The 21,620-nt window shown below is 41.9% G+C and overlaps 1 protein-coding gene across 1 annotated transcript in view; it reads right to left on the reverse strand.

The window, feature by feature from the left end:
- LOC147700910 (killer cell lectin-like receptor subfamily B member 1B allele A) overlaps positions 1–21,620 on the reverse strand; it is a 439,368-nt gene that overhangs the window by 229,993 nt on the left and 187,755 nt on the right. The window contains exon 3 of the mRNA XM_086928539.1: positions 12,056–12,121. Within this exon, the coding sequence (XP_086784665.1) occupies positions 12,056–12,121 (66 nt within the window). The remainder of the gene's footprint in view (positions 1–12,055; positions 12,122–21,620) is intronic.

A 21,620-nucleotide genomic window follows, 5' to 3' on the forward strand; every position in this document is an offset into this window, starting at 1 on the left:
CTCTCGATCCAGGGCACGATGAGTGTATAGTGCTGGAGCAGGGTTTCAGAAGGTTCATCTTTCATCCAGGGGCTGCCCCCATTTCTGAGATTTAGTGCGCCGCCTGCTGGTCCGCTACCCCAAAGGTGGGTCCCTTGGGCCACTCACCTCAATTCCATTATGACCCTCCATGTTCCTCTGATGAAAGTGGTCACTGCTCCGTTGCCCACTCCCAGGCCTGCTCAAGGGTATCAAAGAACAGGGTAGAGGATGAAAAAAGAACCTTAAGTCTGGCTGGGAAGAGGAGCATATAATGGATTTTGAATGCACAAAGTTTTTGCTTGACCTCTTCAAGTGTACAGTATTTCTGTTGAACTGCTCTAGTCAGACCCTCCCGCTTATCGCGATTTCGCGATTCACAATAAAATCGCGAAATCAGCGGAAATGCGCGATGGCCGCGATATTTACCATTTCGGCCGCGAAAAGAGTGTCCTTGCTGCTATTTTAAAAAAAACAGTGTCCTCTTATTGGATGTACGCAAACACGCACGTCACAGCGTGTTTCCATTCAGCATTAGAGATAAGGTAGAGGAGAGAAGCAGGCGAAAAGGCACATGGGGTCAGAGGCGCGACTAGAGCATTTCTTAGCAATCGGCAGAGTGGAGCTGCAGGGGCTAGTACGAGGGGTGAAAAAACAACAAAGACTCATTAACATGCAGATGGTCTTCTAAAGACCAGTGAAGTACTCGGGTGCGGCTGAGGGTTGAAAGTAATCAAAATAGCTTCATTTGACCTTTTGGGAGGAGCGGGCTGTAAATGGCAGTGGGGGTGAAAGGAATTCGATCCTGGCTTGGAGGAGCTGTAAGAAGTCAAGGATGGACAGAGCTGAACAGGGTCACACCTTGCCTCCAGCCCCAGCAGCGCACCAGGGCAAACAGCTAATAGGATTGCATATTGCAGCAATGCAAGGACAAGCCAGTCACAGAGAAGAAAGTTGGTTCACCCTGTATAAATATTCGGGAGAGAGGATGTGGCCTAATGGTCAGAAATGCTGGATTTAGACGTCTCGGTGTCTGCTCAACAGCCCGTGATTCTAGGCAATGCAGTTCATCTCCCCGTGCCTATACACATTTTAAAATACAAATCTGATCTTGTGTAATATAACTAAATGCTCATTTAAAGCACTCTAATCCCTTTTGTCAAAATTCGCCCTAAATAGAACTGGATAAAACATTCTTGGTATGTTCACATCACAGCGCCTCATCCAGTGGGCTCGAACCCTTGCAAGGAGTGCATTTCCAACCTCGTGATTAGCCTCTTTTTTCACAAGGATGTGTGCCTGTGATTAAAAAAAGATTTCTGCAGCAGAGTTTCATAAAAAACGGAAGAGCTGGGAAATGCCCTTCCACTCGGCACATGCCTGCATGAAGTTCGCTGTCACAAGGCCTTTAGAGCAAAAAATAAAGAAAGAAAGATAAGAAAGCGAGTATTACCAAGTGTGTTTACTTCCAGAAATGTACGTCACTAAAAGTTGCCTCACATCTAGATGCTTCCTGAGGGAAGTTTAACAACAGTATGTATACGTTATCCTCACTACTCTCAGATTTACGTAGAAAAAATTCTTCCAAATAACCGATGTGCTTGTTTTCAGCAGTAAAATGGGGTTTCGTGAGGTTGTTGTCAGTAAAATAGACGATAGACGAGTTGATGTTCCCCAATGGCATTGTGGTCAGTCACATCTTATAAGAAAAACCTTCAAACAGTAAGCTGTCAAGCCAGGCAGAACTTTAAACATGCCTATTTTAAAGTTAATACTCTGCTAGAACATTTTCTATTGATTTAAGGCTGAAAATGAATGATAATGAGTACAATAAAGTGCCGCAAAAATGCCGCTAAATTTCCACTTTTGTGCCGCTAAATTTCCATATTTGTGCCGCTAAATTTGCTTATCCATGCCGCAATATCCTGGGGGGTCTGTCTAGTATAGTCCGGGAAGATCAAGATTTTGGCAGTAGAGTGTCTTAGATGGGCACGGGCCTTCTGAAGAATAGTGTCCCAGTCCCGGGGGTTAAGGATGCGTGCCACTACCGGATGGGGAGGGCCCCTTGGCGGAGGCCTCTTGATCAGAGAACGATATGTGAGCTCACTGCATTGTGCTAGACAGATTTTCAGGCAAGCACCCAAGAACGGAACCAATCCTCCAAAAGAACATTTATCCTGGATCCCTCCACCCCTTCCAGCAGCCCAATTAGGTGTACGTTGCTCTCCACATCTTCGAATACTGCAATTGAAAGACTTGGTGTTTGAGGGTACTCACATCGTCTTCAGTTGTCAAGATCTATTTTTCTGCCTCCGTGACACTCTCAGCCACCTTACAGAGGTCATGATGTATTAGGGCGAGATCAACGCGAACACCCTCCACCTTAGCCTCAACTACCTCCCTGGAGCCCTGCATTGCTGTGAGGATAGTCGATAAGTCATCAGTTGGTTGCGCTGCTAACATGGTGGAAGAGTCCCCAGATGCGCTCTTAGTCTCAGGCACCAAGGTAGTGTATTGGTCCATTTTGGTTTGAGCACCCTTCTGGGGGAGGGGTTTGTCATGGCTCATAGCCAAGCACACACAGAAAGGGGGCATTAAAAGAAGGAGATGGCAGAACAGATCGGAGTAGTCTCCCCAGCCCAGAACAATGATGGAGCAGATATATGAAGTGGGGCTATGGCTTACGTCTTACACACGCCCGCAATAGCCTCCTATGCAGAGTAGTCAAGGGGATGGTCGGGTCCCATTGAGGGCCAACTCGCCCCGCCACCAGACAGCACCAGAATTTGGCAGGGGCAATCCAATGGCTTCACACTGAGAGGGATACTCTCCACCAACGGTCTCCTGGGGACACAAAAGTAATGACCTGAGAGGAGGGTGTATATGTACAATCAGGAACCCCCTCCAGCAGCTGCAACTGCTAACAAGTAGCCCCAGTCCAAACCCCACCAGCAGCTCCACCTGGGTGAGAGGTTCCACACGCGTACCTTGGCCAATATGGCAGAGGAGCAGCCACTCCTCATGTATGGCTCGCTCAGAAGTGCTTGGTCCCATCTCAACTCCCACCCGATCCCCCCTTCCTGAGGCCCAGCACCACAGGCCAGCCTCAGTCACAGCACTGCTGCAGGAGAGGGACGGATGCATTCACATCAAGGCCCAAGTGGTGTAAGTCCCGGGCTCCAATCAGGCCAGCCTGACAACCCGGACCAGGTTCAGTGGGAGAAAGTACCAAATCACGCTTGCAGCCTCTACTCCTCCAGGTACTGCCAGTGGGATTATAAGGGGTAGAAGCACCTGCACTGGCCACAACAGCTGCCCCCTACCTCGGTTCACATGCCAAGGCTGACTGCAAGACGCAGCCCAGAGCCAGAACTCCACCAGAGCAGCAGCTCGGATCAATGTGGCACCAACGACAGGGCCACTGTGGCACCAGGTCAGTACAGCTGAGGGGGGGGGCAAAAAGGTGCTCTCCCCCTGTCACCTGAGGCCACCAGCAGATCAACCCCAGTCAGCAGAGAGGGTTACCAGCCACTGCTTCACACCACTTCCGCTGCCATCATGACACACCTGGTCTCAATGCAGCAATTGCCAGAAGATGGCCTCAGCACCCCACCAGGAGTCGCGGGGGAGGGGCTTGTGTATGAAGTCCCCACCACTTTAGCACCGCTGGGGCCTTCCGTTAGGTGAGGCAGAATTATGCTGTCTGCCAGGATGATGACAGATGTTACTTGGGTGTCGGGAGCTCTCCTAAGATCTGACCGCCATCTTGGCCTCCTTCGGTATTGAAATATTTTTAATAAATGATTAGGACGTATTCTTATATGTAAGTCCTCCAAAGTCCAATACGTTCCCTATTGTTGCTTGTAGTGACGAGGTACTAGTAAATCTTAAGCCACTGAAGTCCAACACTTTCCCTCCTGTTGTTTAAACTGGAGTGGCAATAGTAGATCTAGCCCTTCCAAAGTCCAACACTTTCTCTAATGTTGCTTAGACTGGAGTGGGAATATTAAATCTAACCACTATGAAGTCCAGCACTTTCCGTACTGTTGCTTATAGTAGAGTGAAAAGAATAAATCTAACCCTTCTGCAGTACAATGCTTTCCTTGGTAATCGCAAGAGCGGAGGCTAGCTTATTTTTTGTATTTAAAACAAAAAAACTGTTTAGAAAATACTCAAAGTTGCGAGTCAGCCAAATATACACCCCTTTACTTTGAATCCTTCCTAAGTGATAGGATTTAAAGTTGGATTATGGAAAGTAGATTGAGTGTGCTTCAATATCCACCTTAAAAATCCCCACATTCCTACATATAGACTCACAAGGCGTGCACCCTTAATATCTAAACCAGAATATTGATGGCATAGTATAATGAGGACAGAAATTTGAATCCAAAATATTGGCAGGTAAGTATATATTTTATAAATCTTACTCCACATGTGTGTGCTTATGCAGTGTATGTATCTTCAAGGTATGTAGATGTAAAGTTAAGATCACTAAATCCATAATTTCCTGTATGCACTTACCTCTTGATAGTCTGTCCTTGATATTTTTGTAGCATGATGTGAAGTTGTGATGCCCTCCTTGTTATTGCATTGCAAAACAATGTCTTAAGAGGTATCGTTTGGTACGGAAATAATAAAAATGCACAATACCTTGCAGAGAGAGGGTGAAGGAGCAGAGGAAGACAATGACAATAAAGCAAAAAGATTTAAGGAAATGCTTTCCACTTATATTTAAATATAGTATTTGATCAATACATAAGTAATTAAATCAACAACCAAAATTGCACTGTGTTACATGAAATGTCATGTAACCTGTGATGTTGTGCACAAGTGCTAGTGAGAGGTGAACGCGCTAGTGACACTTGAAGGATTATATACAGCGGGAAAAGAGGCACAAACAAGGTTATATATACCATGAGGTCATCTATGAGGTCTGTACAGTTTATAAATTTAAGGACAAATTAATTCTTCTGGGCAATCACAGAGAAGGCGCCTTAAATTTTGCTGTAGGGGTCGACGCGTTTCGACATATATACAATGTCTGGCCATCATCAGGATCAGGTTACATATTTTGGATACAGTGTAAGTGAGTATTAATTGACAGTCATGGAGGATGTCCGGACGGGTGGCATGTTAGCTGAATAGGTGGTGAATTTTTGCTTCAATGGTCAGTTGTATGCACTGAAGTCAACCGATACATGCTTGTAATCTAAATAAATTGCGGAGGCGAAATCAAGTAGAGTTCAATTAGGGATCTCAATTGCCAGATACACAGTACGGAGGGGCTTCCAAATGAATCATGTTGATCGAAGGGACAGCAGGAATCAATCACTGGTGGCCTGGAGCAGCCGGGGTCAGTCTGCTTGAAACCAAAAGGAGCAATGGAGTTCCGGCGCGAGTCCGGAAGAAACTGAAATTGCTGTTATTGCTTCATCTATATTCAGTTTAGACAACCAGTATGGATGAACCTGCGCTAGGTGACTTAGTAAGTAAGTAACTAACTGCTACTGTTGTTTACCTAGGTTGTTGTAGACAATATATAGGTCATCATGGCAGCATTCCCCCAATGGTCAAGATAGTTAAAGAAGTATAACTTTATAACTGAGCTTTACACTCCCTCTTACAAGCACATAAATAGGATGTGTAAAACTAGGTGAAGGCAGCAGTAAAAGTGAAACAAACTACTTCAGGCATACATTTAGATAAACTATGAATTCCCATTTATTTTTTACAGAGAAGCACACCCTCTCCACCCACATAACATGCCCACCCCTCGCCCCAAAGTCCCAAAAATCAAAATGTTCAAGGAAAGTCACTCCAAACTCCCAGTCCCTTCCAGCCCTCTCGACCTAGCCCCAAAAAACAAGTCCCTCCCACTGAAACAAAAACATCAAAAACTGGACTAAAAGATGGCATTGTGGATGTCAGTTTGGAGCTGGTCCAGCCTCTGCTCCATTGTGGTGAGCCAGCCCTCAATGGTGTCCAGCTGTTGCGGTATGTGGCACAGCAATGGCCCGTTGTCAGTAAGGGAGGGGGTGGCAGCATTTGGCTATGGTGGCGACAGTAATGGGATGTCCCGGAGACAGGAGACTGAGGGAGACGGGCTGCACTGGGGTGCAGCTGAGGTGAATTTTCCTACCTCCTCCTCCTCTTCCAGGACCACCAGTTACTGGTACTCTTGCTGTATATGCTCCAGCCTCTTCCACTGCAAACAAGCTGCCCCTGCCTGTTGGGTGGTCCTGCTGTACCAGCAGGAGCAGCTATAGTGAGAAAGATAAAAAAGACAAATTGTAACTAATGCTCTGTGCAAACAATTGTTTAAAATTACTGGGTGGCACAGTGGCAGTGCTGGTCCCCTAGGGCCCTTTTGATTATGATTAGGAGAGTCTCAAGGCCAATTTTATGTTTTACCCACACATGGCTTGCATAAAAACACAGACTGTGTGGAAGAAATGTATTAAGAGGCAGAATAACACCAAATTAAAAAGTGATTTTATTATTTGTTTCTACTAAAGTATTTTCAAGTAACTTTAAATAGACACTTTGAGTTGAACGATAAATTACTTCTCATTAATGAGTATGGTATGATGCCCTATATGGAGTACAAGTTGTGTTGTGCTAAAATAATGAAGCCATGCTCATTGCTAGAGTCAAAAAGAACAATTGATGGACAGAATTCAGAACAATGTCATACATTTACCCCAGTACAGCGATCTGGGCCTAAATCCATCGTTTTTTTGCTCACCATGCCATTCCAGTTTGGACCTAGCCATATGGAAATCAGTCTTGACCCTGCACCAAATGGGTACAGTCCAGCCCCAACTGCCGGGCCAGGTCCTTCCTGGACTCGAAACAAGCATCCTGGGACCGGTTTCGGGCTTTCAACCCTCATCAGCCAGGATAGCTTGACTCCAGTGGCATGGAGAGCACGGGACTCGCGTTGAGCATAACCGTCCCACTCGGTGTGACAAATGCAAAAAAAAAACAATAGATGGACAGAATGCAAACAATGTCATACATTCACCCCAGTACAGAGATCTGGGACAAAATCCATCGTTTATTTGCTCACCATGTCATTCCAGTTTGGACTCCGCCATATGCAAATCAGTCTTGACCATGCGCCCAATGGAAACAGTCCAGCCCGAACTGTCATCCCCTTTGGTATCGCTTTGTTCACCCTAAGTTGGCAGGGTATGCCCAGACATGGGTCCCTTGCTCACTTTGCCACTGGATTCAAGCTAGCCTGGTGATGATGGCTGATTAGTCAGAAACCTATCCCAGGATGCTTGTTTCCGGTCCAAGGAAGACATGGCTTGGCAGTTCGGGCTGGACTGTTCCCATGACGCACAGGGACAGACTGATTTGCATATGGCCATGTCTGAACTGGGGTGGTGGAGTGAGCTAAAGAATGATGATGGATTAAACCCAGATCAGTTGATTTGGGGTGAATCTTTGATTTGCTGAAGCGCTCCGTCCATCATTTCCCTCTGGTATCGCTATGCTCATTGCTAGCCAGGTGGTTAGATGCTTTCTGCAGCTGGGGCAGCTGTAGTTAAAAATTATCTATTTTTAAATCCAATTGCCCTGCACTTCTCCAAATGCAGTTCTCTTTCTACCCTAACTCCAAAGAGGCAGATGAATAATAAATACAATACTACATCAAACACCTCACATATGAAAAGCAGATATTAACCTTTTCGGTGCTCAGGACGGCCCCCGGCAGTCCTACATCACAATGGGTGTGTGCTAAGGATGGCCGGGCGCCGTCCGAATCCCGCCCACTTATTAATTCTCCCACACAGCGGGAGAATTCGCGCAGCACCGAAGGGGTTATTATTATCCTGTCTGCCATAAGTAGACGTGGGGAAAGTTAATCTGATGGACTTCACTACAGCTAAAGGAACAGACTATATAGATTGTATTTTGCACATTTGCCACTGTGTATCCCATGTGCCAAACTTGACATAAAATCATGCACTTACTTCTACTTTACTCATTAGCCTCAGGCAACACCACATATTATTTCCAACACATTCATTCTCTGGTCAGTAAGCAAGGAAAGGAAACTTGACTTACTCTTCTGCACGGTAGGGTAGAGGGCTTAGACAGGTAGGGTAGAGCTTTTTTGATCTAGAATAGAGGGTCAACTAAACTGATCATCGATTTGTCATCTTTGGATTATTCAGTCACTGTGCAATTTAAAATTGTAAAATAATTCTGTTATGGGAAACCATGAAACATATTCTGGAATCACTTCACTTCACACGGTTATAAAATGAAATGTGGCACATGCAAAGAATGGATTTTCCAATTTGGTAGGCTGGGACAGAAGTACTTAGGAAAAAGATAAAGGGCTGAAGTACTAAGAGATGACTGAGTGAGCGAAGGGAAACAACACACCCTGTGTGTTCGGTTTGCAATGCATTGAAAACATGGTAAATGTCTGATTAACTGTAGCTGACATACATTGCACAGCCAACACTGTAGTCATTAATTGACCCCTACTGAACTTCAGTCATAGGTGGCAAATAAGCCATCGGCTGGGAGGAGGAATGATGAATGATGGGTGGGATACATCTGGTCACTTAACAAATACAGCGAGTCAAGGGAGTAGAACAAAGAATAAAAAATATTCCCCACTTAGAACCATACCTTTGAATGATAACCACACATAAAGCAAATAAGCAAAGTAGGTGAGCAGCATGTTCCTCATGAGAGGTTCTGCCTTGCTACTTCATCCAAACAGTCCAAATATTCATTTGTCCTTTCATTCTAATTCACCCATAGCCACCAAGATTTCGTTTTTCTTTCTCTCATCCAGTCTTTCACCAAAATTCCCAAAACATTATCCATCAATTCAATTGCCACTCTTTCTTCAAACCATCCTTCCGCCCATCTATCCCTTGATTTACCCACCCACCCTTTCTCTCATATACCATTTCCTTTCTTTTAACCTTCCATTCTTTCATGTTTCCCTCAAGCCATCAACGCTCATTATATGAGCTTTAGCTGAGTTGCAGATAAAAGAGGCCATTATAACTCAAACGTGCTGCAGCGTGTAAACTGTTCACTTCACGGTCATATGTGGATGAAGATGCCCTGGTACTAGCTAATGAGTATAGTAATTGCAGGAAATTATGTGACTTACCAGTGCTCATCCCTACTGCTGATTCTCCCCTTCCAACTGACCCGTACTGGAGCTGGCATCACTGGTGTTCTGTGTGGCAAGAATAAAACCTTATACATATTTTAGATGCCAGATAAGCCGCCCCAAATACAAATGCAATGCAGCACTACAGCTCAGTTAGCACTGCAGTATCTTCAAAATATCACTCTGGGCATTTGATTGATTCACAGAGTTAGACAAACCAGGGGTGGAATAATGGTCAATGAAAGACATGGTGCTGGTTGGCAAAGGCAATGGGAGTGGGACCTCATACTTTTTTTCCAGCCTTGCTGCACTGTCATGGTAAACAGCTGGTATACTGTAACTATAAACGAACAAGACAGCAGCAAACTACATTAGGGGGTGGTCCATGATGACCATGGCCACTCTCTTGTGAACTCAACTGTATTAGAGCATGAGCAGGAAAAATAAATCCTTCTCCGCAAACATACAAGGTGAATTGTATTTATAACACTAGCTTACCTAGACCTGCAATCTCAATCTCAATAGATAGCACCAGCATTACAATACCCCATGATTCTACATTAAGAAGTCCACAACAATCATAAAACCCAACATCAGGAAAATAGTAATATTAAATAATAAGACTTACTGGGATCAGCAGAGCCCTCTGCAATGGGGTCGGTGGTCGGCGTAGGCTGACCAGCTTCTCCTGAACCCTCAACAACGTCCCTCTTCTTGTCCTTGGGTGCTAATGTAATAAATTAAGAAGATAAAAATAAATAGATTAGTGATTCAGTTAATAATCTCCACAATTTTTTTTAATGAAAAACAATCCAGTCGCATTGTACTTCTCTAAAACAGATCGCTTATAGTACTACTAATTTCGAGTCTATCGACTATCGTAGAGTTGCCCATACTAATCCTGAAATCCCTATTCCAGATTTCCTTAGCAAAAAGATTTGGAACTAATGCATTGCAGTGAATGAGCTTTGATTCTATTCCCATTTCTCAACCCCCCTGGATGGGTAAACTCAGTCTCCCTTTTTCGCAATGCATAGATGCATACTACACATAGCGGTGAAATAAATGACTTGAAATTGTACCAGCTACATAAACAAAGCCACAGAGAGAATGCGCTACTCAGGATTAGGTAGAACTGAGCACCTGCCTAGCAGAAAGTAGATACTGGATCACACATTAATATACCAGCGTAAACTAAATGTAACTTTGGGCCTAACAAAATGTAATGTGTACTCATGTAATGCAACTGGTGCGTTTGTAAAGCGCTCTGATACCCAAGACGTTCGGGTCAAGTTTGCCCTATATAAAACTCTGTTAAAAATGTTTTTACCTCTGAGTGTGAGCAGCATGCTATTCAGATTTTATTTTTAGTATTGTTGAACACAAACATAATAAATAATTAATACTCACTGAGCGCCAGAATTTTGACGCCTAGTAGGTCAGCCAGATCCTGATCCCAGTCCATGATGTGCACCTAGTGGTGCATCAGCTGCTAGGAGGTGCGCCGAACCAGGCTGGTGCAATGCATGCACCTGCGTACCATCCTGCAGCGCCGCCAATGCTCCTGCAGGGTGTATCCAGTACCTGGCCAGCCGCCTGCTGCCAGCATGGAGGGGAGGTGGCGCTGCACACAAAAAAACAGTGCTGCCACCTCCTCCTCACCAAAGATCGCCTGGGGCTGCACACTGGGGAGGCAATAGTGCCTGCAATGTAGCCTCCCTGCTTCTGCCATGGCACTGGGTGAGTACAGAAAAAAAAAAGAGAAAGGAAAGAGGAAAGAAATAAGGAAGTAAGGGGAAATATAAACAAAAAGTCATGAAATAACAAGAAAAAAGTCCCAAAAACATAAAATACACAGACAAACTGATATAAAGAATAAAAATGCGGGGTATATACATTTTAAGAGGATTACAGAGAATAAAGAGAGATTAAGATTTAGATGTGCCCATGCGGACAGTGTGGTCCCGTTCGCGTGAGATTTAGAACGCACTTGAGAAATGCGCTGGCTGTTCTTGCACGAGCTGGAGCGCCAGGACACACTCCATGTTCCCATCGCAACGCAAATTGACATGCCGGCAAACTCCACTTGCTAGCAGAACTCCGCGTAGCATGACAGATATTTGTTGTTACTCTGCAGAGTTCCGCTGACCACAACTCCATGAATTCTGCCCAGATCTAGTAAAGACAGTGTTTGATATAAATGCCTTTTACACTGTTATATAAAAACAGGATTCTGATGGTTCTACAGGTGGCAATGTGTGGTAACAAAAGGTGTGCATATTTGCAGTGGTGGTGATGTCTTTGGAATTGTTTTTCCTACTACAGTTTCCTTACTGAGCCTACAGATGGGCTGTGATGCAAGTAGCGGTCTGTTGATGCTCAGCAGAAGAAAGCACAGTAAATGCTGTCCAGCACTGAGTGTTGTAAATGCTTATGCAGTCATCTTAGTTTGTAGGAGCTGCACTTCTGTCTCCAGTCTAACTCCTTGCATCACACATATAAAATAGCTTTCTGTATGGATAATGTATGGTGCTAGGTGATGATGGGTAAAGATGAACTTTCATGCCGCTTAATACTTCCCACTTCCTGATGTGGACTCATGTATAAGGAGGCAACATGCCCTAAGTCATGGTGACTGACATACCAAAAAAGAAAGAGCTGTCGTGGGCGCCTTATCCTAAACCTAAAAAGAGGTCTTTAGCTTTGCTAATTTCTGTAATTGTGCACTACCATGATCAGCAGTGTTTCTATGTCTTGGTGATGCAGGCATCAATGCCATATTCCCATCTATTAGTGAATACGGTACCCATTAAGTACTAAACAAAGATGTTAAATCAATTAGTCTATCAAGCAAATAGATCAAAATAAGTTAAAACTTGTTACCCAAGATCCCTGGTAAGTTGTTCGTTTTGCAGTCACTTGCAACGCTATTCCGGTGTAACCCATTGACTGCTGCAAGAGAAGCATGGAGTTAGAGGAGACAGAAAAAATTGGACATTCAGTCATTTTAATTGTGGGAAGGTCGTACAAATATAGGGAAGCATTCTTCATCCTAACAGTAAACTTGATGCCTTTAGCTACAAAATGTGTTACTTTGTTCTCCTCCACAGTCCATTGTGATTTAGAGATTACCGAGATGACTTTAAAACAGTATGAGCCAGCTGTATTAAAGTTTCTTTTCAAATAATTATTTTGGTTTAGTCATAATATACATTGGGCATTGGCCAAAGTAAATACCTGCAGAGGATGGATAAAAGGCATTTCTACACAGACACAGAGCCTCACCTATGACAAAGTTCTGAGCCTAGTCCCTGTACCCCCAGATTCAACTGCCATGATTTTGGCATGCTCTGCGCTGCCCTGCACTCTCATACATTATTGAGAATGACTTTGGCCATAAATGCAGGGCAATTGGGTGGGGAGCATGGACCAGTGCCAAGCCTTGATCCCACTGCTTGCTGAACTCAGAAATAACAATGCTTTGTGAAATCTAAGGAGCGAAGGGCTTTGTTCAACATGCTTTATATTTGGCAAAATATTGATAAAAATGAAAACTGTGGTAAAGAGAAGTTATATTTATTTACTCAGTTGAAAAAATAAAGTCTGTCCTGAGAAAACAGAGAAATTCCTCCAAAAAATCAGATGCAGGGACATTCTGATTATGGTTTAATTTTTTCTTAAAACTGAGTCCCGAAAATACTTTTACATATCTTTGTGGATTGGCTCCAAAACGTCTAAAATGGCTATACACTGAATATTCATATACATATACATTTAGGGCCATATTTATCAAAAAATGCTTGCAACTTAATGCAGCAAAGCCACTGTGCTGCACTGTACTGCGGGCAAGGGCAGAAATACATTCTATTTACCATTATTTGGCACATTCCTGTCCTTTCCTAGCACTGGCACACTTTTGCCCACCTAGCGCTAACACAGGCACCCTTGCAACATGTTGCAGGTAGGAGTGGGTGATAAACTACACTCCTCCAGCAAAGTTTGCAGAGTTTTGTCCACTCCACATTCCACTTGTAGCAGAAACACTCTACCAACCACCAAGTGGGTAGTTTTTTCTCATGCACAGCTCATCGTTTAGTTGGCGAGCAATAAAATCAAGAGCTAGACTGCCTCCCTTGAGAGATTGCTCAACACAGGTGGTAGCGGCCGGTCACTACCGCTCATGCTTAGAAAGCTGCTGCTCACGTAGAGAAAGCTGTCGCTTGCGTAGAAAATCTACTCAAGCAGCAGAAAGAAGCAGCCCTCTCTGGCGCTCCAAGTGATGCTGTTCGTGCTGATTTTACAGCTCAGGACAAGCTCCTGGTGCTAAAAATCAGCACCACATACAGAATTTCCACTGCTCTTTTACGTTTTTAGGTAACTCAGTGGAATTCTGCAGAATTAAACTCTGAGAGTTCTGTTGACCCTAGTAGCAGTCAGGATTGTTTTGGTGCAGGGATACCTTTCAGCACAAAAACAATCCTCTTTCTTAGTGTGCTTCAGAATGCAACACACTTAGAAAGAGGAAACAAAAAGAAGAAATAAAGATATTTCTCCTCTGATGGGGAGACACACAATTCTGAAGCATTCCATTGTTGGTAAATCTGGGAATATGTCAGAATCCTTGGTTGGATGTATGGGATCACCCATGGCTCCAACCATGGCGAACCTCCCTGCTGAAAAGTAACGCAAGGCAGTGATTTTCACTGCCTTGCATTATTCTAGATTTATTAACCCACTAATCTATGCAAGGTGGCCTTGCATGGTTTGATAAATCTCATTTAGGTTTTGTGCCACCCTTGCATCCCCTTGAGTGATGATGCTAACATTTTTAAAACACTTTACACAGCACATTTACCAATTTAGACACAAAAACATGAACATGCACATTGCGCACATCAAACAAAATGACACAGCAGTTGAAAAAAGTGAAGAAACAGCACTGTAAAAGTGTGCTTGAAAAGTGTTAGAAAAAGAAAAAGTCATAGCTAAATGATTGTAATGCTTATTAATAGGTTTTCATAACAAGGCTTCTTATGAATATAAAGTTTTATTATTCACTTTCTGATTAAGTTATATGATGCTAATGATTTGGCTTAGCATTTCTATTGCCTTTCATTGTAAAGCATCATAAACAGAATATTTCGCAATTTTGCATAAAATTTGTTAGGAAGCTGAAACTTACAAATGTGATAGTAGAGACCATAATGATTATAGAAACCAAGAAACAATTTTAGTTGAATTATTTTTAAGAATAATTTACATGTACGGATGTTGAAAATTTGTGTCAGTAGGTCATAGCTAACTATAAATTGGTTTAGCATTACTATTTTTCTCTTTTTATGAAGTGTATGATTTAATGTATTATATTTGATTCTAATTGAGTTTAACTCATTGATAGCTGAAATATGCTTTTTTGAGGCATGTGTTGCTTTATTTGTTCTGTACATGTATTGTCTTACATTTTAAGGACATTCATTTAGAGGTCACTGTGAAATAGTTTGGAGGGAAAGTGAACTATAACCCGATGCCATGGACAGATACAATGTATACTACTTACTGCTGACAAACCTGTGAGGCCTGGACAGCTAGTTCTTTCACATGATCAGCAAGGGAAAGCATGCAGAAATAATTGAACATATTTCTTATGATTCTTTAATCTCCCATTTTTGGACTGCCTTTTGCCAATACTATTGTGATTATGCATTTGGTCTGGATTCTTTCTTTGCCAAACTATTTGATTTTGCCTAATTTCCTCTTTTTGTCCATGTTCATGTGTTGCCCTTAGTGAACTTTAATTGATTCCTTTTCCCCCTTTTGATGTAGAACCTTTGGATGCTGTTAGAGAAATTAACCATCCTTCTGCTCTTAATAGTTGTAGGAATCTGTAACTTGTAATCAATGTAAGTTCCTAAAAAACATCTTTTGCCTTTAATGATGGCCAGCACCTTATATCCAATGACTATTTTATAACCATCCTCTTTGAGATTGAGCTTTGACTAAATGTGTAGTTACATACTACATGTGGTATCCTTCTTGAACAAAATGCTTAAAGGATTTCTTATTTGTATTGATTTTGGATCATTAATGCAGTAACCAAACTATCTAAATTGTCAGAGTCTATTATTGAGTCCTGATGTTCTTTCATTGAACTGTGCTATTTGCTATTTAGCTATAAATTAGATGTAAGGATAACCAGAGAGTCTTTCCAGAGTATCAAGTTCTGCTGCTTTTATTATGTGTTGCTGCAGCTGAGTTCATTGTGTGTAGATTTCTGATTAAACTTAACTTCTTTAGGAGGTTGGTTTTCCCATTGCAACACTTTATTTCTATAGCACGGTCCTGAGAATGGGGTATATGAACCTGATCTCACAATTATGAGTTAGGTGTCAATTAATGGTCCTCATTGGGTGTCTAACATTGGATAGTTATGACACCCTAATTTCCACCCCTTCTAACAGTGGAGAAAGATCCATCAGAGGACCATTTGTCCCAGTGGTAAAAGTAACACTGCAATTTGGCTAACTGTAAAGGGCCCAGTACGGTTCGAGGGATAAGTGAGTAGTGGTAGTGGAAAGAAACATAAAAATTTATATTGCTCCCACTGGATCAAGAGTGACTCAAAAACTTGATTAATATGCACCCTAGTGCAAATAAAAATGGTACTTGCACTCTTACTAACATACTCCCTATTAGTGCCAGTGCAAAGACAACACATTCCTTTATATTAGTACTAATGTCTATGAATGTTTCCTGTATATTCATATTGTATATTCATTTTGGATGTTTTGAAGTCCTTTCACACTTGCATGTAAAATTACATAAAGAGTACCACTTTACAAACTTCAAAATGCTTTTGCGATTAGTTTTCACCGATATTTTCTAGTTTTGCAAGACTGCACAACCATTTCTCCATAAATGCACAGCTCCTGACCTCCCATGGTATGTCGCACACAACATCAAAATGGCAGCGTCAGAATAATCACATATTACATTCCTATCAACATCATCAATTACATTGAGAGGAAGGTTTAAATCCACCCACCAAAGATTCCAATGTGTTTGATCTCTGACATTTTCATGTAAGTTCTTGGCACAGGTCTAACCCCACTTTGAGCACTGTGAAGACTTACTCCAGAGTTCATGGCTACCAAGCAAACTTGGATATTTTTCTACGATGTAGCCACCAGACTGTAGGCACTGAGCCTGGGGTTTTGTCAGACCTTTTGTGCTACATCCCTTCCACCAGAGCCCATTGTGCTCAATCTGGGTACAGTCAGGACATGTTAAAAAAGGGACTGGCATTAGGAAAGCCCTGCTCTCAGAATTATTTCACCCACAATCTGAGCTGACCCAAAAACAAGATAAATGAATCAGCACTTATACTGTTAGCAGTCTAAATATTCATTTTGCTATTGACTACGCACATTAACAAAACCTGCACGCTATCAACAATTTTGGGAGGCGTGACTTGCGCACAAACTTTGTGATGCCCGCTGCAACTCCGGTAGTACTGAGTCCCTCCTGGATACTTTTGGTGATGGCTACACCTCATACAGGTCGGCAGTGATCTAGTCCACCGGAGACTTCGTGGATGTAAGCTCTGTGCTGAGACGTCAGAACTTTTGGGGAGTCTCGAGAATTCAAGATGGTGACCTGCAACTACTGTGACAGTAGGGGTGTGGATTGGAAGCCCTTGTGCCTGCTCGATCATTAGCTTTCCCAGCAGAGTGCAACTGCATGAACTTGGTGCTCTTCTTTAAATATCATGACCAATCTACCCTGCCTTATGCAGCTGCTCAGCTGGGGCATCATAACATGCTCCTCTCTGTGGCATCTGTTTCAAATTGGTCCTGCATGGTGGTGCATTGTCTTACTACTCGCTCAATTATATTTACAGCAGTATTTCCTGGCTCCAACTAAAGTCACTGGTAACTTCTGGGAAGGGCTCTCCCCATTTCCGTTCATTACCCTATCCCATGATGTACTTTAATGCAGGTTATAGCTGTGGTGGAGAACTTGTGCACCCTGAATTTCAAAACACTACTGTCTTCCAGGTTGAACTGCTCTATACAAGATGCTCACCTTACCCATTTGTTCCTCGGTTTTGCTTCTCTCACTGAATCTTCTTAGTAATCCTTTGTCTCTCAAAGTGTTGGACTCTAAAACCTCCAAAGACAAAGAACCAAAAGGACCCCTCAAACATACAAAACAAGAGTCTTCAATTATTGATTCTTTAGCAATGGACAAAATGGATGAGACCCTTGAGACCATTTAAAAAATGGTAAGTGCTGTACATGATATTGCGCAAAGTACCAAAACCAATGCAGACTTACATTAGGTGAAAGTTGCCATTATTCGAATCGATCTCAAGGATCTGAACATCAGGGTGTTGAGTGCAGAGGGAAGAATTAGCTCAGTAGAAGATTATGCCTTTGCACATGAGAAAATGCTCAAGAAATTATATTCGCCTCCATCAAATGGGATAGTACCAATTTGGAGGACTGTAATAGAAGGAGTGACCTCAGAATCTTCGGCCTTCCAAAGAGTGGGGAGGATGATGCTCCCTCACTGATTGCTTGCCTAAATCCTGGATCCCAAATAAGTTTAACAAGAACATAATTTTCCCTAAATACTCTGAACTAGAGCACGGTCATATTAGAGGGAAGATCTCTATATCTCAAGACTACGTCAAAGACTCTGTATCCCATAGGAAAGGGTTCCTGAGTCCCAGAAGAAGACCTATTGTCAAACATATGCAACATGCATTCATCAACTTATCAAAATTTTAAATAGTCTTTGAAGGGAGACAAGTGTCTTCAAGTACCCGGTTGACTTGCAGTCAATTTTTTAGAATAATGGATGCAGAGAACAGTATTACCACTGTTAGCTAATTCATTGAACTCCACTTGAGATGGTTTCCCTTGCGAACTGAAGTATGGGATTCTTTCCCATTGTTGTGTCTTTTGTGTCATTAATTTCTAATTCATGTCTCAATATCTTTGCTCTGTCTTCTGATGTTATAATCTTGTTGCTTTATGATGATGTCAATATTTATGCTACTATTAAGTTGATGCACTCTACATTCGGCTATTCATGAAGGTTTATACTTGTTAATGTTTGCGCCATGCTATATTTTGCAGGGATATGTAACATGACGCTACCATACAGTTTTAATCCTCACATGTACTCTCTTCATCTGGACTATAACTCATTTTCATACCCCCATATGTTACTTTGCTTGCTTACAGCGTTAGCTGCTGAGGTTTGCGTTTATTACCTAGTTATGAAAGCTGTCCATCGGACTAATTCATTTGTCGCTCATTCTATACATAGTTTGGGTGATCATAGAAACTCCTAGGTACTCTTGTTTTGTGATACCATTGTGTTGTGGTGACTCTTCTTCTACCCAATCCCATCAGATATCCTTGACTCTTTGGGACAGCTCTTCTGTGTGGTGGGCCATTGCTCTTATATGTTTGGCTCCTCTCTACCTCATATTTTGCCTTTACTGTTTTCTTGTTTGTTCTCTGAGTTTTTTCATTTTGGTACATCTGGGACTTTGAGTCTTTCCACTCTTCTGTGGGGTAGGCCATTGCTCTTATATGTTTGATTCTTCTCAGTGTTATATTTGACCTTCTATGTTTTCTTGTTTATTATCTGCATTGTCCTATTCTGGTGATTCTGTCCTCTTTTTCCTATAAGCCTGTTTGGCAGTCATAGACCCTGGCTCTCTCAGTGTTTTGCTTGTTGGTCTCATCATACTTTTCTCTTCTTACATTGGACATATCAACATGACCAATGGTGTTTCTTCACTGCTATGGCTAAGTAATATACCATCATTTTAAAAGTTTGAACCATCCTTTAAAACACAGAAAGTTTTTTGAGTACTGTAACAAACTCAATGTGACATTGTTTCCTTACAAGAAACCAAAATTGGTTATAGAAAGGCTCTTTCTATGCAAACTGTCTGGGTCCAGAATTTGACATGTGACCCTGCCTACTCTAAGAAAAGTTGTTTCATCACCCTCATCCTCAAATCCTCAGGCTATCCATTAAATTATTAGTGCATGGTTATGAGGGGGGATGTCTAGTAACTTAGCTACAGTGTGGCAAATTGAAATTATACGCTGTGAACATTTACACTCCCAATAGTGATACTCATCAATTTTGGTCTGCTTTGAACTCCGAATTGGATTCCCCTGCTTCGGCAGCTCACATACTGCTTTGAAGTGACGTTCATTTCTCTATGGATTCCATTCTTGACAGATTGTCAGCATGCAAATTCAGGCCTCCACATGTTCACAAGAGTATGCGTTCCCTCTGCACCAATCACAGCCTGTTAGAAATGTGGAGACTGCTTAACACTACCGGTAGTGATTTAACTTTTTCTTACCAAGGCATCCTACTTGAATCTTCTTTATCTCAAGAAACAATAACCTTCTCCATTTTCGCTGTGTTATTTCCCCATTCTTTCTATTTCTCATTGCAATGTCTTTTTCTCCATACTTTTTTGTTTCCTCATTGCATTTTTTCTTCCTCAATATATGTTTTCTTCCTCACTGCATTCTGTTCTACAGTTACACATGGCTTATCTCTTTTCTATTCTTCTATATTTTTCCTCTTCTTATTATGTTTATCTGCAATTTTGAAGTTTAAATGCCTTTATGAATAGTATCCTGGAATGTTAGGGGTTTGGATTTGCCTATTATGCGACAAAGTGTTCTGTCTCATTTAGCTAACTTAAAAAGTGACATTGTCTTATTACAAGAAATACATATTAAGGGTGTTGAAGTTGCTAAACTCCGTCGTAATTGGGTTGGTCATGTTTTTGCTTCTCCTGGTTCAGGGAAACTTAATGGGGTTGCTATTCTTTGTCATAAACGTTTGGATGTTCAACTCCTGAGTCACGATAATGACTCTGAGGGCAGATGGGTTGTAGTATCTTGTTGGTTAATAGAATTCCTGTAACTATTTTCAATCTTTATGCCCCCACTGTGCAGGAAAAATTGTTTTGGCCTCAGATTCTTTCCTCATTAATGCAGTATACTGATGATTACTTTATATTAGGTGGCGATTGCAATATGATTATGGACCCATTTCTAGATAGAAAGTCCAAGTCACGTTTCTCTCCCTCATCCATCCATACTCAGTTTACCTCTACCATCTCCCAAAGGTCTCTTGTTGACTCTTGGAGACTTTGCCATTCCTCTTTGCAAGAATACACATTTTTCTCTCCTGTCCACTCTTCTCAATCCCGAATAGATTATATTTTTATTTCCAAGGCCTTGACTCAACACATTGTACATTCCGACATTGGTTCGATCCTAATCTCTGACCATGCCCCCGTTTCGTTAACTTTGGATTTACTCCCTCCCGCAAAGGGTACTAGGAGATGGAGGTTTAATAATGCTCTTCTTCTAGACACTAAATTTATATCAGAGTTCCTTGCCTTTGCTTCCATGTTCTTTGCTAATAATGAGTCACCCCAGGTATCTCCCAAATTACTCTGGAACACTTTTAAAGCTGCCGCTAGAGATTTCATTATTTCATTTGTTGCCAATAAAAGACGTCTAGCTACTCAATCTATTCAGTCCCTCTCTACTCAAATTAAGAGATTAGAACATGCTTATTACTCATCTAACAATCAAACTGATTTAAACAAACTTGTTCAAGCTAAGCTCTCTTTTAATAACATTTCCACTGATTCTGCTAATTTATATCTTCTTAAATCTAGCGCTAAGTACTATAGCGCACAAAATAAAGCTGGAAATCTTTTGGCCAAATACCTCAAAGTTAAAGAGGAAAGAACGACAATAGAATCTATTGTGAACTCATCCAATATTACCTTACATAAAGATGAAGACATTTTAACTGAATTTACTAACTTTTATCAGCAACTTTATACCCTGGAATCCCCCCCTCTACCCATGGATATCGATCATTATCTATCTACGCTTCCCTCTCCTTCGAGGCCAGATGTGGACTTTGCTTTCTTGGAAACCGATATTCTACCTAAGGACATTTTAGAGTCCATTAATGTACTCAAGAAGGGAAAATCCCCAGGACCAGATGGTTTTACCATAGAATTTTATTTACATTTTTCTAATGTACTAGTGCCTAGGCTCCATCAATTGTTTTCCTTTTTTATTGATTCCAAGAAATCTGAAGGTTCCTTCCAAGAGGCTTTGATTTGTCTCATCCCCAAAGAGAATAAGGATCACACTTTATGTAAAAACTATAAACCTATCTCATTAATTAATTTAGATTATAAAATATTTGCGAAAATTCTTACTCTTCGCCTGGATAAAATGTTGCCACAACTCATTGGTAAAGAACAGTGCGGTTTTATTAAAGGTCGCCATCTTTCTGATAATACGAGCTTCTTTTTCAATGTTCTCAGCAAATCTTATTCCTATAAACATTCATTAGCAGCTGTTGCCCTCGATGCTGA

Source organism: Lissotriton vulgaris, chromosome 7, assembly GCF_964263255.1.
Source record: "Lissotriton vulgaris chromosome 7, aLisVul1.2, whole genome shotgun sequence".
Classification (NCBI taxonomy): Eukaryota; Metazoa; Chordata; class Amphibia; order Caudata; family Salamandridae; genus Lissotriton; species Lissotriton vulgaris.